The 20,017-nt window shown below is 35.2% G+C and overlaps 1 protein-coding gene across 1 annotated transcript in view; it reads left to right on the top strand.

Moving 5' to 3' along the window:
- The window catches only part of LOC145681632 (uncharacterized), a 163,065-nt gene that overhangs the window by 88,435 nt on the left and 54,613 nt on the right, over positions 1–20,017 (top strand). Inside the window, exon 4 of the mRNA XM_081753248.1 lies at positions 19,173–19,258. Coding sequence (XP_081609374.1) covers positions 19,173–19,258 — 86 coding nt within the window. The remainder of the gene's footprint in view (positions 1–19,172; positions 19,259–20,017) is intronic.

The raw sequence follows: 20,017 nt of genomic DNA, 5'->3' as shown, positions 1-20,017 counted from the left end.
ACTAGTTTAAGACTAATAGCAAGAAATAAATTATGTAGTGTATTTGTTTGCAGCTAATTCGCATAGAGATGTTACTTCTCAACATTCATATTTCAGTATGCTATTTTTGTTCTTGAAAAAATATGCGAAGCATAAAGAGAGGGTATAAATACAGAATCCAAAGTCGGCACGCTCGCAACAAATTCATTAACAACAAAGATCACGTGAGCAGACTGGAGTCGTCGTTATAAAACATGCCACATCAGAAAGCCTTTACATATTTTTTTTTCAAATAAACCCTGATATATGCTTTTCCAATGTGAAAGTGGTGATGCCTTGGGTCTCTCTCTCTCGCTCGCGCGCTCACTGAGTATGTATATCTGTATTCATATACATAAAAGTGAATGTATGTGTGTGTTTCAACAGAAATATGATATGTCTATAGCGATTGTAACCATATTTCTTACATTCTCGAAATGAGTACTGTCAGGATACATATCAAAATTGATAGAAACGGATCGCTATTGGTATAGCATTCATAGTTTCGTGGTCACTTAAGTAAATTGCTCTATTTTAAATTCAAGTCCAATAAAAAGTTAAGTTTAAAAGTTAAAGAAAATTTTTAATGAAAAAGTTAAAAATCAAGAGGAAATATACTATTTCATGAACAATCCTTTTTTACTAATAAGTTTAATGATAGCGTAATAAATCTAAAAATAGTTCAGAACATGTTTCACAATTGTTATTTGTTATTACATAGTTGTAACTGTAGCATCTAGTGAGTGGTATTTATATGTAATAAATTACTAACAAAGCATATTCGAATTCAGTTTTATTTTTAAGTTAGGAATGAAGAGTCGAAGGGAGTAACATGTAAAATTATTCAAAACGACCAATATTAGTTTCGAGTCCATAGTTTCGTTATTACCGAAGTAAATAACAATGCTTCTGAACAAACATATCAGTTGGATTTTTAATTTACATTTGCAGCATCTAAGACATTGCTTGCACATCTCAAACGATTTTAATATCTCTGTATAAGCTTCTATTGCAACGAAACTCCGGAATCTCTGGGACAACCTTTGCTAAACTTTATGGACATATCACTTTCAATCTAAGAAGTAAATATTGTGGTAGTACGAAGTTATTCAAGTTGGGAACTGTGACATGGAGATAATGTAAAACGACTTAGTCTTTATCCCTAATTGGCTCGGTCGCTCTGATGGTTAGCGATGCCCAGAATGTAGTTCACATCCAAATTTATCCCCACCTGTTTTAGCTTTAACGGGATTATGGCCTGTTAAAGCTAAAAATAAAATCTCAATAATTGCTGAAAAATTGGTCGAATTCTAGTTTTAAGGGTTGAGAAAGCGTTTCTAATAACTTTGGAAGCTAGTTTGTACCTTGTGGCATGTCTTAGTGGCCACAAGAAGCGGAAATAAGTTTAGATGAAGTTTAGAGGAGAAAATGTTGAAATTCCAAACGCAAAATTCCTGGAACCCTGCCGAAGACCATTAATGGGGGCGAACTTTTTTTAAAAAGGAAGGAAATAGTTCTTTATTGATGAGATGGACCTTTAAACGATGGTTCTACTTCAAAATGGGCTTTTTCATCGTATCAATTTCTCACCGTGAGAAAAGTCACCATTTCAACTATTATATCAAGCTAAGCTTCGCAATCGAGGAAAAAATTGTGTGGATGTGTTTCGCCTTTTGAATGAAAAATATACGTTAAAATCTAAGATGAACCGGGTCAATGGGTCGGTTGGTTACTGAGTGAAATGGGTGAAGATTTTTGAGTGTGTCAGTGGATCGTGTGTCAGAACAATGTGACCTACTGCGAAACACCACTCACCCTAACTCACACTGACCCACCAACTCATTCTATTCAGTGCATTGTAGACAGCATCATCTGAACACAGGTCAGCTTGTCTATGTATTACTCCATTTTTCTACTTTTTCATTTGTTTCTAATCAAAAAAATTGAGTCACTTTTTGATTTTCATATTTGCAATTGTAAGAATGGAAAAAGCAATAGGAGTTGGATTTTGAGATGCAGCCTGTGAGCTTTTAGATGAAATAACAGCTGGAAAAATATTTTTGAATCACCTTTAATATAAAAATAATTGACAGTTACTGTGTCTGCGTGATTATCATGGTCAAATTGCCAAGTCAAATGAAACATTTGGTATAAAATCAGGTGCTAATCCCAAATGGGAAGTTATCATGCGCGTATGACTTTCATTATAATATATATCCTTAGGAGGGAGTAGGGGTACGAATTTTTGCGAAAAATTGAATATTTCACAAGCTATTCTACTTAGAGCTGAAATGTAGTATATAATTTTCATTAAAAATAAACAGAACATGTCATGGCATTTTCTTAAAATTTTATTTCATGAGCAGGGTGTGCATTTTCTATATATTGGAAATTGATAGTGGGTTGATTTGTAAAAATAATCGAAACTATTGATATTAGTTGAGAAACAAATTGAGAAATGAAAACTACAGTTCCTCTCTTTTTATACTCACTGCTTTCTATTATAATAATTGCAGAAGCTGGTGTTTAATATATGGAGCGTTCACAGCATAAGGCAATCAAGCCATAAATTGTGAGATAAAATAAATATTCTCCATAAAATTTATATTCGAAACTTAATTACATTGGCATTTTAAATTAGTATGGAATGCTTAATTATATAGAACATTAGTTTCTCTTTTCTATATTGATCTACTTTATCCTTATTTGATACTCGTAAATTGTACCCTATTTTCTACCGAAATGTATCAGTAAGCCAACAAAGAAATAATTATGTATGATAGATTTAAATTCATCTTCATTCGGAAGATGAGAAATACATTATCATTGTACATCGTGAACGTCAGATCCACCGGTATTGTAACAGAGAGACGCTTGAGCGATTAACGTAAGAAATGCAAACTCCGATAAGTGATAATTTCACAGTCTTGTTTTATTACAAGTCTAACCTCTTTAGTCAATTTAAAGTAGTGTGTGGGTCATGGGTCAGAGTTCACGACGAATTTGGTTTGGTGGGTCGGAGTTGGTCACAATGGTTCAAAGATTTTGATAGTTCGTGCTGGCTCAGATTGGGTCACAATGGGTGGTGGTTCAGACTGTTTCAATGGGTCATTTGTGTAGTGGGTGATAGTAAGTCATGGTGGATCGTGGGTCAAATTTTCATTGACCCACACCATCTTTTGTTGAAATTGTATTAAACAGAAGAGCCACTGCAGGCGTGCGTCGGCGATTATGCCCATATTCTGCACATAGATGGTATCCCAGCAGAAAGCTTTAAATCTGAAAGTTTTAAGGATTCCATCTCCGAGAACTAGAGATAAAGGATTTTGTCTGATTGGCTAGATTAAAACTACAATGATTTATCCTTCTACAAGCAAGCTTTTTATCATCGTTTTCCTAGGGAACTCAGAAAAACACGTGACTAGTAATCGTAATGTTGGTACTTTGCGCACACACCGGGGTATTTGTTTTAGTGTTTTTGTCTAACCTAAATATAACTAAATCACACATACAGGCAATTTAACATATTTATGGAGAGTAATTTTATGGTTCGTTGGAGTTTCGTCGTGTCTCTGCCGTTGGAGGTAAATTTTTTTCAAATGGAACTGGGGCCACCGCGGATTGTCGCTATGCGCTAACCAATTCTTGGCGAGAGGTCCATAGTTGGCCATCTGTAGTCCACCGACGCTTACAGATTAGAGTAATAAATTATATATTTCCCTTGTAGACATCATGACTACCTAGGTCTGTAGTCAACTAGCTTTTGTGTTGAACGACACTAACCGTCTATCGTTCGTGTTTATACACGGTGCTATAATAATAATAATATTAATAATAATAATAATAATAATAATAATAATTATTATTATTATTATTATTATTATTATTATTATTATTATTATTATTATTATTATTAAAAATGAAATAAGTTGTAGTAGTAGTATCATTGATAATAGAATTAATATATTGTCCATGTATTGTCTAGGTAGGACTACACACGCATTTTGCTTTTTTGGGTCGACTCGACCCTAGTCAGAGTCGACTGGATGAAAATTTTCGATCCGAGTCGTAGAGTAGACCTCAAAATGGTCTGTTTCGAGTCGAGTCGAGTTTCAAAGAAAAGTCGTTCCGCTCCCTTCGTAGCTAATGAGAACTTAATCGGATTTAAGCGAAATCGAAAATCAAACTATTTATCTAAGCGACCACGAAAACTATGAGTTCGACACTAATATCGATAATTTTCTAGCAATCTTTTATATATATCCCCTCCCACTCACCGTAGTTAACAAGACAACACTCTTTTTCATAGTACAAGAAATATGATCAAATTACTCTAGTCCATTAGTTCTCAAATTAATTTCTATCACGATCTCCTTTTATCACATTCTCTTGCCAGCGACCCTGTTATAATTTGTTTTATAATAAGCTTGTGTGGGATTTTTAACATACCTAGTTCTATAACAGTGTCGTGCGATGGAAAATCAGCTCCCGGGGCGAGGGCATAGTACGATGTCTCCGTACATATGACTGAGGTCGACAGACTAGCTGCGAAACGCCAACATGGTTGACACAAAGCCCAATAAAGTTTTCAAAAGTAGACCCTGCTTTTCCTTGATTTTGAGCACTTGTTATTACGTTTTTCCTTCTATTTTAATACATGTGCCCATGCATTTTCCTAACATGACTAACACCTCCTCCTAATTTTGTGCCCCCTTGTTTCGGCCCCGCAGCTCCGCCCCCACGGCACGGCAGTGATAGTGAATACAGTAACAGTAATATCTATATTCCCAAAAATGAAGATTCTGGTTCAGAATGTATATTAAACTCCAACATGGAAGACGTCATTAATTTAGGTGATATAAACCCACAACTTCTTGAGCAACTAACAGAATTATCTTGCGACAAATCCTTACAACTAATTTTCTGTAACGAAGACTTGTACAAGTTGTGCCTGATGAGGAGAGAAGAATATCCTGATCTGGTATCTATTGCGTTAAAAGTAATCGTTCAATTTGCTATATTGTACCTGTGCTAAAATTTTTTATTGTAAAGATTAAAACAAAGTAAATAAATCGCTTATCAGTTGAAAATGGCTTGATAATATTCGTCACGAAGATTGAACCGGGCATTCCTGCACTAGTGAAATTAGACCATGTTTAGGTATATCATTAGGTTTCAATTTTAATTGTATTTCATTATGCATGCTTCGTTGCATGTGCATTTTCTGCCATTTCAATATACAGTTTTCATTACTTTCATATCATACCTATTTCATTTAAATTCATTTTTTAACTTTCTTGCACCTTTTGAAAATGTTTAGCAGACTTATTTTTTGTTGATTTTTACAGTATTTATATAAATTGGATGTCTACAAGAACAGAATTCAAAATAATATTTAAAAATAATTTAAGGTATTAGATTCTAACTATATTTATTTCTTCCGCTTACCTTTGCGACCCCATTAAACCACCTCGCGAAACTTAGGTGCCGAATCCCCAGGTTCAAAAACCATCCTCTAGGCTTACATGAGTTATGTTGGAACATATAGAGGCACATAATAACATACATACATTTTATATGTATATATACAGATAAGAGAGAGTTGAGAGAGAGCGATTGAGGCATTACCGCTCACAATCTACTAACGTTATATTTGCGATTCATGAATTTCTTACGTGACAGTATGGGTGTAGCTACTTTTTTTTATCTTGAATCACGATCCGATTTTGGATATTCTCTACCTAAATCACATGCTCTAATGCAAATATTGATAAGTTACCTGCGTATGAAAATAGTACATTACATATTTTATTCATTGTTATTACACGATTTTCTTAATTTGTATTAATATTCACATATAACATAAGCGACGTTCTGTCAATACCTCACATGTTATATCTTAAAGATAATAATTACTTACATCGAGAAATGATTATATGACTCCTTTATGCCTGTAGAAACCTTATATTTGAAAATTATATTTAATGCGGCCTCCACTGCGTATTATCTGTTCATCCTCCATCATGTGCCAAATTATCAAAAATACCTAACTTGAAAAACTTGAATTGCTAACCACAAAATATAAGAAATATGAAAACTTATAAATTTTTGGTACACGAAACTTGTCGGTCGGAAACTATACGTGTATCGCAGACAGCGAATCCGTAGTACCGGCATTGCTGCAACCGACGCGACTGTTGGTACTTTTGCCTGTCTGCTTGAAATGGCTTTTAATTTTTTCATAATAGGAAACAGCGAGAGTCAACTAAAAGCCTGCCTTGTCACACGTGATCTACGATTCTCTCTCACACACACTCTCTCTTCATTTACCTTAGCCGGTGTGTGTGATTTCATTCCACAGCAAGTAATTGGCTGATAAGTGTTAAATGTCACATCATACCGTAAAGAATCGAAGCTAACGGAAGACACACGCTTCCATGACCCCCAGACCCCGTCAAGAAAAGTCACATGATCAAATTATGTTAGTGCTAAAATTCTTCAAACTGTTAACTCGAGTGTTTTATTTTTATATCACGAGATCTCCGCATCTACTCGGCCGATTCTAATAACGTTTTCACTCCTAGGAAGATCATTTAATGTAGATTACGACGCATTAAAGTTTATCCCAAAAATAAACCCTCGATTGTAAGGGTGTCACTTTTTCATTCATTATAAATAAGATTTTTTAGAAACTCCTCAACCGATTTCAAATTTCCTTAGCTATTGGAAAGTATATCTAATTCTAGTAAAAACACGCTATATTTTACCACGAAAAATGGGATCTGGAGACCTCATTGTTTGATTCAATTATATATTAGAAATATAAAGAAACTGCTCAATCCATTTCAAAAATTCTTTCCTTGTTGGAAAGTTTATCCAAGCTTGTAATTATACAATATATGTTTGCTGGAAAATGGGCTCCCGGTCGCTGGGGCGTTTTTTGCTTAAACATATTTAAACAAATACGCAGAAACTGCTGAACGAATTTCAAAAATTCTTTCGATATGGAAAAGTTTGTTAATGCTAGTAATGGTATCCTACATTTTATCCTGAAAAATCTTCTCGCGCGCGTGAGGGGTTATTTTTTACTTAAATATATATATTAGAAATATGAAGAAACTACTGAGTCGGTTTCAAAAATTATTTTTATGTTGGAAATGTTGTCTAAACACCAGTGATGATAGCCTATATTTTATCCTGAAGAATGGGCACTTGGGTGCAGGTAGACTTATTTTTTGATTCATTATATATAAGAAATTTTCAGAAAATACGGAACGTATTTCAAAAATTGTTTTGATATAATACCTTGTCTAACGCCAGTGATAATACCCAATATTTTATCCTGGAATATGAGCTCAAGGACTCTGTGGCGTAATTTTCTTATTAAATATATGTAGTAGAATTATTCAGAAACTAAAGAACCGATTTCGAAAATTCTTTCATTGTTGGAAAACTTGTCTAATTCCTATGACGATATGCTTTACTTTGTAATGAAAAATGGGCCCTTTGTCATAGAGATCGGCATTCATTATTATGTAAATATAAAAAATTTCGGAAAGTACTGAACAGATTTAAAAAATTCTTTCGATGCGTGGAATGCTTATCTAATGCCAGTGATGGTATCCTATACCTTATCCTGGAAAATGGTCTCCCGTGTGCTGTGGCGTTATTTTTGTTTAAATATATTTGATAGAAATATTCATAAACTACTGAATGTGTTTTAATAATTCTTTCCATCTTGGAAAGCTTGTCTAATGCCAGTGATGATACGCTAAAATTTTATACTAGAAACTGAACCCTTCGATGTATGGGCGTCACTTTTATTTACTATGTATAAGAATTTTTCAGAAACTACTGAAATAATTTCAAAAAAATTTCCGACGTGGGGAAGTTTGTCTAATACCAGTGATAATTTCCTATATTTTATCTTGGTAAATGGGTTCTTGGCTACTGGAGGGTATTTTTTCATTCAGTATATATTGTAAACATACAGAAAGGACTAAACCCATTTAAAAAATTATTTACTGTTGGAAAACTTATTTAATACTATGATGATACGTTATACTTTTTCTGATAAAATGGCTCTCGGGCGCAAGAGGGGGTATTTTTTTGCTATGTGTAAAGGGATTTTCAGAAACTATACTTAACCGATTTCAGATAACTCACTCACTATCGGGGTGATTATGTAACGCAGCTGATGATATATTATATCTTATCGTGGAACATGATGCCTCGGTGTCTGAGAGCGCTAATTTTTTCCATTGTGTATAAAAATTTATCTAAACCGATCTCAGAAATCTTTTAGTGGTGTAAGCTTATCTAATTCAGATGTTAAGATGCTAAATTTTATTCAGAGATATGGGTCATTCGGTGCTGCGGTAGGGAATTTTACTTTCTTTACATATCATTTTTTTATGTAAATGATTTCTAAAAATTATTCGCAGTTGGAAAGCTTATATATTATAAGTGATGCTATGCTATAATTCTTTCCCGGAATATGGGCTCTTCCGAACCAGGGGTGTCATTTCTTTTCCGAAATTATATTGCTGTTGGAAAGCTTTTCTTATGTCAATGCTGATATAATGTACTTTATTTCTGAAATCCTATTATTTCATGGATAAGACACCGTATTACGAAGTACTGTAAGTATTATAATTGAAATTTTTAAACTACATAAAATAATCACATCGTGATATTAGAATAGAGCTGGAGAAATCCATTGAAATTCATTGGGCAAGTAAATATACAGTACAGTATTCTAAGTAAGAACATGTACAATTTATGGTTAGTTAGTATATATATTGTTAGTCTTATAATATAGTTAGCCAGTATATACTATATACACTATGTAGTTTCTTAATATCATGTATCCACTCAAGATCAACCTATTTTACGCCATAAATTGAAGTACGGCTGGATGTTACGTGCATTTTTCCCCTTAGGGACATTTTCAAGGACAGGGAAATATCGGAAAATTATCATTCTAATGTATTTTAATTTATGAATGGTTACTGACTTGTTTTCCAGTGTCAAGTATCTATGTCGAATTAACTTGTTTTAGTCAATCGAGAAAAATAAGGCTGGATACCTCCCGCAATTTCTCCCTTTCGGGTCATTTTATGGTGAAACTAGTAAAAACCAGGAAATTATCCTCAGTAGCACAGGTAGGTACACCAATGTGGGAAATTAGGGAAGATGTGATCTGGGCTTTCATTAATACCTGACGTGGTAACCGTGCAGATGTATTGACGTTTCTGTCCACAACGGCCAATGTGGGATGCCCAACATGGGCCAACGTCAGCACCCTTCTCGGTCGACATTGATCTATATGTATCAATGCGAGACCCACATCTTGCGAGACCCTGTTTCATTGACCAGAAGTCGAACCTCCACTCTGGCACCGGGACTTGTTACAATCAAACACACATAAACATCCTATTTAACTTAGTGCAACAGTGTAGTAGATCGAGTAGCTTATCTAAGAATGTGGGAACAAGAATAATTAAGTTTGTTGCTAGAACAGTTACGAAATAAAATACATTAGTATTAATGAACTACAAAGCAATCCGTTAACAACTGTTCTACTGTTAATTTTGTGTGTATATTACTTAAAGATGCGCTGTTTCGAAACTTATCTTTTTTCCTGGTTTTTACTAGACCTTAGCTCATTTGAAAAATATACTTGACCTAAATATCCCAGCAGGGAATTCTGAACAAATGAAAAACGCAATTCGTACTGTCCCAGCTCGTCCGACACTGGCAAGTGTAGGGCGATATGATCCACACCTGCGTCTGTCGCCCTATCTAAGTCTCATGTGGAGCTCCCGTTTTCTTTTCACATCTTTCTTGACTTTATACACAACAAAATCGTTACGAAATCTTGTATCGACCTATATGGCTAGATTATCATTTCAAAAAGCTTTCACTACATTTTCGTTGATATGTCGGAATTCTATCTTGGACCCATTACTAACCAATGGGGGTTCAAATGGGCCCAGCTTCATGCTATGTTTCCCACACAAGGCGTTGTGGGACCCAAGCTTGGACACTGTAGAGGTGCTGCTGTGGATCATTGTAATTGATTTTCAATTTTAAATTGCTATTGAAATGCCTCAATCTCACATATCCACTTAACATCAATTTGTTTTATGCAATCAAGAAAAGAAAGAATGAACACTTTATTCAATTTCTAGCGCTTAACCCATTTCATGCCAAAATAGGGAAAAATTGGGAATTTACTTTTTGTGATTTATTTTGATATAGGTAATGAACAAAATCCTTGGTTATATCAAGTGTTGACTCAAGATTATCTAATTGTGTGTAATAAAAAATTTGAAGTTCCAGTAATTGTCAGAAATCTTTGTATATAACCAAAGTCCAGAAATTCCGTTTTTTTTTTTCAAAAGAGTGTCTGCGAGATTTATCTTCCCTTGTGTCAAAAGTGCTTTCCTGGAAGTGACGTCCTTTTGAAAAGGAATAATTTAATTAGGTATTCCATATTAACAAACACTGCACTAACTTTTTTTAGTTAAAAGCATTAGTAGTGTAAGTTCATGATATTCCCCCTTAAGACTTTGAAATGAAAGCTAGGTAAGGATAAGGTTTGGGATGAATACCTCAACAAGAAAGTTGTTTCTTTATCTTCAACATAGCATTAATCTTTCGATACATTTCCAACTTTCCTTACGCATTTACACTTTGGGGTCAATTTGACCCTTATTATTTTTATAAAATAAACTCAAAAGATGACAGGCCTACTTAGAAATGAGACTTTAGATTTGTTTTCTAACTCTGTTAACTAGTGTTCATTTTTGTACAAGGGATTACATCTTTATTTTACTGTAATACTTATTAAAAACCGAAACGATAACTTTTATGGAGGCACTTAATTTATCATAGTACATTTTACATTTCCTATTTTAGGTAAATTGTGCATATTAGTTATGAATTTTGTGATTACAAAACATAACAAATAACTTCAAAATTGTTTTCAAAGACACAGTATAAAATACAGTTTTGTACAAGGATATATTTTTCAATCTACGAAATTACTTAAATATTGTATATCAGTTTGCTCAGGAATCCAGCAATTTGAATGCTACTTGGACATTTGTTTCAGGTTACACACAGTTTTCATACAATGAACAAGCGTGAATTAGACAAACTTACTCGAATTATATCTTAAAAATATACTATAAATAGTAATTTTGTAAAGGGCATATTGTTCAAACTACGAAATCTCATAAATATTATACATCAGTTTGCACAAAAAACCAACAATATGAATGTTTACTTAGAAATTTATTCGAAGTTACACACAGTTTTCACACATTGAGCGAGTTTTAATTGGGCAAATTGGGCATTTGAAGCACACAGTTGAAGTTTTCTTATCTTTAGATTGTCGACACAACGAACACCTTTTCCTTTTCCTTTTTCCTAATTGGTCACTTTGCTGCGAAGACACTGTCACATCGCATCTTTCTAAAGCATCAGAAACGCTCTTCCTCAAACTAGAGCTACTGACGTGCATTTGCATGAAAAGTTTCACCATTTCGTCTAAAAGATCGTTCAAGAAAAGTCTGTGACGATGAGTAACGTTTACATCATTGTAACCAGGATTGATGCATGTATATATAATAAATGTATTCAATGCTGCTACGTCTAACATATTGAAAAACAATACTATTGGCCATCGCTTAGTCTGACGCTTTGTTGTATACGTTCTTACTAAGTTATTCATATTAAAACCTCCTTTTGTTTTATTGTAGAATGTAATGATTTTGGGCTTTTGTTTCTCACTTTCTGAATCAACCGTAGTACTATGACGCATTGAGTACAAACTAACCACAATTCTATTTTGGGAGGGAACGTAACTAACCATTGTCACATCATGAATAAACACAAATTGAGAGGAATGTTTCGCACGTGATTTACTTGGTAACATAATGGGAGGCACCTCCTTTCTGTGTTTGCTCATTGTAACCACTAGAGAAATGTTAATGGCTAGCAACTGCTGAGCCAGAGCCAAACATGTAAAGTTATTATCTCTTGTTACATTTCGACCTCGATGAGATTTCAGAATGCTACTAGTCAGTTCCATGACATCACTATTGGACAAATTAGTTTGTGACGGTTAGAATGGTTTTCTGCCAGTGTACACAATTCCCTTGTAAGCATATCCTGAATTAGAAGCACGAACCCATAATATTTTAATGCTTTACTTTCCAGGCTTCTGTGGCATGTATTGAATGAATTAACATCTACCCCTATATGACACCGATTGCTCATCAAGCTCTTGTATAGTTTCTTGTAAATATGTCCCACACAAATGCTGTAATCTTGCTGTGCTAGTACGTGTATCATCAAACCGTAAAACACGTATTATATTCAAGAAACGGTTTACAGACGTTGCTCTGTACGTTAAGTTTGAATGTCGATCAAGAAATATATCCTTTACAGGTACGTCATAATTTTTTCAAGACCGGCAAACAAAAGCAAACTTATAAAAGCAGGTAGTTCAATAGCATCAATTTCTTTCCAGCTAATTCTTTTTTCTCTTGCAATATGTTTGCCCTCTAAGTTCGTACACAAAATTATGACATGGAGCAGGCCAGGAGTAATGAGTACATCCAATGCAGAATTTGGCAATGAAGCGGTAACATTTCCAGCTGGTCCTGGGACGCTCTTTGTTACATTACATTTACGCGTTTGTGAAACCTTTGGCGGTTTCTTGTTCCAAACTGTACCATCTCTGGATATGAAATTTATAGCTTGTGTAACTGCATTCTTCATTCCAATCCGAAAGGAAAGTGGCGTACCGTCATCTGTGTCAGTTCCAGTACTTGATTCTTCTCCACAATAATCACCTCTGTTCCAAGAATCTGAATCAATTTCCTGTGCCACGTCCTTGGTCTCACTACAGTTATCCTCACTATCGCTAAGTATCAGTTCGTCCACTATTTCCTTCTCTGTCAGTCCACAAATTTTTCGATAAACACTGCACAAGATATGTGTTCAAAGAATTATGAGTGATATAAGAGAAACGATCAGCATTACTCGATGACTTACCACAGCACGCCCATGAAGGAAAAACTTTTCTTCTTATTCGTCTTCTTCTTTTTTTCTTCTTCTTCTTCTATATTTTACTGTAGTAATAGGATGGTGTATTGTAGTATACCATCCAATACATTGTGCCTATACGGGCAAATCTTGCAAGAGTACAACTTCAGATATATCATACAAATTAGGGGTAAAATTTAACCCCAAAGTGTAAACTCGAGATAAACGGAGAAAACAAGCTCTACCCTTCCCCCATCTTAAAATAATAAAAAACTGAGTGTAGGACATAATTGACAAAATACGTTTATAAGATGTCACAAAAAGCCACTATGAAAGTATAATACATAATGAAATAGCTCAGGAGAGAGAAGGCAGGGGTTCCATTTGACCGCTATAATGTATCTAAGGGTTAAGGGGTAAAATTGCAGCTGGTATCCGCATTTTTTGTTCTGTTTCAATATAATTACTTGGTTTCGAGCGGATATGACATTAAGAAATGTTAGTATCTATTTAATTAATTTCAGTGTCCATTTATACATTAACTATTTATATATTAACATTAATTAAAAGTGTAATCCCAATTATTCCAAGTTTAACCTTGAAAATAACCTTAAGGGTAGAAACTGAATTAATATCCATCCTTACCTTCATTGTTTCCATACAATTAGCTGATCACGGGTAGTTATCCGATATTAACAAACATTTCAGTAACCTCCTCAGTAGCACACCCATTCGCCATGCTTCTGTCCCACAACGCTCTATGTTGGAAACATGGGATGGAGCTGTGCGTACATGCCCAGTTATGGGTTCAAGACAGAACACTAACATATTTACGAAACTACATTTAAGAAAAAGCTAATGTAGAGATCGATGTAGAAAGCAAATTTCATGTCAATTTTGTTCTTTATAAATCAAGAAATAGTTGAAAAGAAATGTGGACCGAGATGGATCTGTATGACATCTCCAATACCTATTTAGTATAGAGAGATCTATGTGGGTCTCCCATCTAATTCCAGTATCCAGACTTGTAATTATGAAGTTAAACGCGTTTAAAATAATTTACATTGCTTAGGATAATTAATTTGAAAATAGACAGGGTATCCTCCTATATACATAGATATACACGAAGCAATAACAGGAAAGCATGTATATTTTCAAATTCACTATCCTAAGCAGTATACTACACATCTATTACTGTTTTCAGTCTTTTCTGTTTATATGCAAAATATCCTATTCGTGTTTTTCCTACTTATCTAGATTATGTAGCTTATTATTTTGTATTTCAATTAGTGTTTCTGTATTTGCGTGTCTGTTTGCTCAGTGCATTGATGGATATATGTAACAATATTTAATAAATTTTAAAGAATAATTTACATTGTAAAATTTTATTTTATTAACTTTCTGTAAAACCAAGTTGCTAAAACAATAAAGTAACCTACACTCCATTTCTTTACTTCAGAAGTAAAGTTTAAAACTGCACAACAATAATTTATTTTCAATTAAATACTCGTCGTTAACTCCCGCGGGAGAAACGTAGGAGTCAATGCTAACATATATATCCAACGAAAGTTAATAGAAGATTACTTGCTTCTTCGTTAGAAGACAGAGAAACTAGACAGGCGTAGTTTAGATCGTTGAAATTCAGCATGTGCTTTAGGTACTTTTAAATTAGAGTTATCAAAAATGTTGTTATTTCGTGATCAAGTGTTTGGAGGAGTCTCTGCCCCACCCAAGTGTTTTTCAGGAAAATACGAAAGCCATATTCCCTGATTTTACGTCAAAAATATCCGTACACAAATTGATTCCCCTCACTTCTTGCTGCCATTCGGGCGACAAAGTTCAAAATTGTGCGTGGAAACTTTTGCCCCCGAACGTTTTTTTTGTACAAAATAAAAAACGCATATTTGATTATTTTGACGCATTTGCTCCAAATGGAGTTTCATTCCGATTCTGCATAATATGCTTTAGGTACTATTGAATTACACTTATTACACATTTTGATATTTCGTGATGAAATGTTTCTAGGGCCCACTTGTGGGTCCGTCTACAAGTTCCTTTTTCATGAAAATAAGAAATACCTATCCCGTGATTTTCCGTCTAAAATATCTGTATACAATTTCATTCGTTTCGGTCCACTTCTTGATCTCCAACACGCGTCAACTTTCGAAATTGTGGTTGTGGCCTTTGCCCCAACTTAGACCATGTTTCCGCATAAAGATGTATACCTCCGGAGATATTAGTCGGTAGTAGAAGTTTGCATTGTATCTGAATAACTCTCTAATAAATCAAACATTGTGGGAGAGACCGAGAAAGGGCAGAATAAAAAGAAATACAGTAGAGCGTCGATTATCCGAAGTAATTGGGGGACATGGGTGTTCGGAAAACTGGTTTGTTCGGATAATCGAACTGTACATGTTCATTTGCCATGCGCGGAGCTGGCGCAGCTGTTGCTGTGAACAGCTTTGATACTGCCGCTACTTCTACAGCCAGTGCCAAACCGACAGAAGTGTGTTGATTGTTGAAACACAGCGACTGGCGGCTTGGCCGGTCAGCAGCGCCTTATGAAGGCACCATTAGAAGCAATGTTCCGCCAGCGGTGGCTCAGTGCGGTGACTACTGTGGGAAACTTGGTTTGGGAGTGAGGGGGATGATGGACGGTAGGGTGGGAGAGTAACAGGTGCGAGCGAGTACACAGTTCGGTTAAGCGGTCGTTCGGTTGACCGACGTTCGGATAATCGACCCTCTACTGTATGAAGAAAACATCAGAAAAGAAAAGAAAAGAAAAACTATAGTCCATAAAACTATACATATATAATTTTCAAAATGCTAGTTGTGTGGAGCGAGTTTCCTTCTCTTGTTCGATTACCATTGTTCCTTATACATTCCTCATTATTAATTATTTACGGACATTAATGTGTTCAGCTCTATCATCACTTTGAAGCAAAATTCTTCCTTTTTGAAGTCCTAAGCACCTTCCGCACTGGGTCTGGTTACCCATTATGAAAATCGCGCACGTATAATTAAGGACTTTCTTGAAAAGTGAGTTTCTCATCTTCAATGATAACTATCCGACTCATTTCTTCTCAGCACATAGTCGTGCTTCTGTCCTTGAATTCTTTATTTCCAGTGCTTGTCTGTCGAACAACTTGACATGGTGAATTAATCTTCTTCTTTGTGGCAGTAATCATTTTCCGTTATTCGGCGAAGGTCTTGCTATTTTTTATCATCATTCTAGCCAACGTTTCGATTTAAAGTGTACAAACCGGCCTAACTTTCGTGCGCTCACTGAGTTTCATTGCGGTCATTACTTCTATATCTGATGGACCACAGGGTTCCTAGCGGTCTTCCCAATGCTACTCGCGGTTCCATTTTCGATTACTATGGTGAATGATTTCGCCGGCATTTTATTTGGTGGTCTGTGAAAATTCGTGACGTAATCTTGGCTAGTCATCGGGGATTCTATACATTTAATTGCCATTCAGCTTACAAAAATCTTAAATGATTTCACGTTTTACTGTTTCAACGGCTTGTAAAACGCTCGTAGTGCCAAATCTATAGAAAAATACTATTCCCTCACTCGGTTGGCAAATGCTACTGTCTACAGTGTGGGGTAGGTTTCGCTCTATCGCTGGTAATAATCATTATGTTGTGTCACATTTGTCTTTTAACGTAGTGTTAACGACTAACTCTTCACAGATAACTAAGTCTGGGACAGGTGGTAACGGCTGTCTGTATGAACACTAATCTGCAGCATTTGCCAGTTTTCGAAAAAATTTAGAGTGAAACCTGAAAAATTCTAGGGCTGCTCAAAGCTGACACTATAATACCACTTCACGCTTGCTCAATTTAGTTCTGCTCTCCATGAACAGTACAAACCGCCCAACGACATGATTGCTTCTCCTAGGAAATGATTTACCACCTCTCCCGCGATACTCACTTTGCGTTGTTACAATTGTATAATCGCAACTGGTTGGAGAAAATTATCCACTCTGTGTGCGTAACGCTCTATTCCTCCAATCATGAAACTAGAAAATTGGAACTACTTTCATGAGCTACTAACTTATTGCTCCTGAGAGCTGTGCTTGTACTATGCTTGAAAGCATGCTAAATACACGCCTCATGAGAGTTTTGGAATGTAATTCGCTCTTCAAAAAGTATGAGAGTGGTTTTCGATCTTTCTAATTTAGCATCTCAACGTGTTTCATCTTGAGGGTCATATTCATGACATTTTTCTCAACGGGGAACACTTCAATGCTATTTTACGACTTACAGTAGCACACGGTATATCACATCACTTGAGGTTAAAATATTTTAAAACCTATAGTATATGTCTTAGGAATTCATGGCTATATGCCTCAATTCATTTTAAATTTTCTTCACGAGTGACATTTGAGTGATTGCAGGATCTAACCTTCCACAGCTATAAGTGCAAGAAAATGATACACACAAGTAAGTATTCTTACCGTAAGATAGCTTGTAACCCACGTCGAAAGTGTTCCTTCACAGTTCAGGCTTGTATTCGTGGTGTAACTTATGTTCACAGTACTTTGTTCGCTTGTCAAAGAGACAGGACTTAACATTTCGACTGACTATCCTCGATGTGGAAATCCTACTACCAACGTACTTGCCTTATTGACCTTGACTTGCATAAGTATGGATTTCTGTTTGTCATTTCTTGATATGGTCAATTTCTAGATTTGATCTATGACAGTCGATTGAGATGACCACGGCACATAAGTTCAGCTAAGAAGTCTTGTTTTCGCGCACATAAACTCCTTCGTACCCTGTTCTCCCGCACAGGGTGTGCTCACTGTACTGTTCTGCTCCGCTTATAACGTATTCTAAATTTTTCCAAATAAGGTTATGGCGAGTTTTGTTCAAGTATTAGCTCATTCTTATATGCTGAAACAAATTGACACTTTCTATTTACGTCAGCTAGCTTCTGAATCCTCCCGTACCTCTCGTATTGACAACATATATGTCGGGGCCAACGAATTCGTTAATGTTCCTTTCCTGGAGATATGTCCATATTTATTCCAGGTGAGTGATTTGTATTCCAGATAACTGTTGTAGGACTCCTTTCTGTGGTAGATGGATTTACGAACGCTATGCTACACGCCATCTTGCAACATCACCGTGTATACGAAGGTTTCTTCACCGCTGAAATCGAGTGTGCCTTAGTCCATTTTTTTCGGTTTTGTGTTATACACCTGTGGTTTCTGTACAGAAAAAAAAAGCACTTGAGATGCACTTCTTCCCAGGCCACAAATGTTCCCAGGTAAACCAGCAGGAGTTTGACGCATTATTAGAACAATAACTCGATTCGAATATGTTTATACAAACGGTTTCAAACATGGGCGTCATATGTCTGCAACCTTGATTCGTACTATCTGTGAACGTGACATCTTTAGCAAACAATTCATGAAGACATACCTTTCAACCTTAGGACATAGTATGAGTTATAAATGTAGAACTGTTTAAAACATTTTTCCCTCCTACTAGAAATACTATTTTCATTCGCCATTTCCAACACGTTCCATATATCCAAACAAATAAAGTTTGTAATTAGATACTTATCTTGTTTATATTTGTATATATATTTTATTAAAATATCAATTTAACGAATACATAATCCAAAGCTTTAAACGAAAGAAACTGTGTTACCATGTATCCTACTAAGTTTATGTTAAGGCATCCGAAGTTTTATAATCACATTTACCAGGAGCTCACACCTTTTTCTCCCTCTTTTCCTCCAACTAATCCTTCCAACTTATCTCTTGTAAGGCAATTTATCCTTAGGCAAGGTACAAAAAATCTCTAGTCCTTTTCCGTATCATTTTCAGCATGCTTCTTTCCATTGGAATATGACGCAATATTGTCATTTATTTATCTCCATTGCTTAAATACGCGCGCATAACGCATAAGGAAGAATGATTGCTAATATGTAAGATGTTTCTAGAAACAACCAATAAAGCCGACAAATTTAATTACTACTGACTTGAAATTACACAATTTTAGTAAGTTATAACGTTTCTTCCTTATGTTTGCATTTCTTAATATCAGCATATTTACAAAATCTGTCTTTGTTTTTGCAGGATTGATAGCAATGTTTTACATATTTATTGCTTTAGTGACAATAATGATAGGCTCTTGTATCCTTCTTCTTTATGCAGCGTACAAGGTAAGGCTTGTTTTAAACTTTCTGTTTCATAAGTGAATGAAAGAAGAAAGTAAAGTACAATTTTATTTAATCAATTTATTTCAGTAGTAACTAAGATAGGTTCCCTTTTTTTACTTGTATAATGTGGATATTAAACATTTTTTGCACAGTCCAAGTGATTTTTAATTTCAACAGGATATATTTTGATAAAAATAGATAATAATAAATAATAACTATTTTGTTGGTAGAATTTAAAATTTCAAATATTTGGTCGGTAATCACCTCAGTGTAACAAACAATCAAAGGGCGACTTTCGAAGTGCCTCTTGGGGAACTCATTCGTGCTCAGAAAGCAAGCTTTGGATTCACTTAATTCCAGTCTCTCGCTATGAAGAAGTCATACGAAAATATACTGTGAAGAAAATGCAATTGGGAGTGATTTTTCATTAACTATTTAAAGTAGAACATTTTTTATATCAAGCCACGAATAGTATTTGGAGCACAAATGCTTAATCGTTGCGTGAGATGCCACTGAGTTGTAGACATTTTGGATATTGGTAACACTGTGTTAATGAAGTGTTCATAGCGCTCGTATGGTCCAGCCGTAAGCATATAATTCGTGACTCTAGTGTAGCACTGACTCTTAAGAACCAGTAGTAAGATAAAATCTATAGTCAAGTTTAAAATACTGCTAGTCAACGCGATACCGTCCAGAATCAGGATAATCGAAACGACTGGTTTGTTTTACTAAATTAGTCTCGCAACTGTATCCTGAATGTTT

The sequence above is a fragment of the Thermobia domestica genome, chromosome 3, assembly GCF_964235325.1.
Source record: "Thermobia domestica chromosome 3, izTheDome1.hap1.1, whole genome shotgun sequence".
Lineage (NCBI taxonomy): Eukaryota > Metazoa > Arthropoda > Insecta > Zygentoma > Lepismatidae > Thermobia > Thermobia domestica.
Note: the sequence above shows the minus strand (reverse complement) of the source record. Positions and strands in the feature narration are given on the sequence as shown.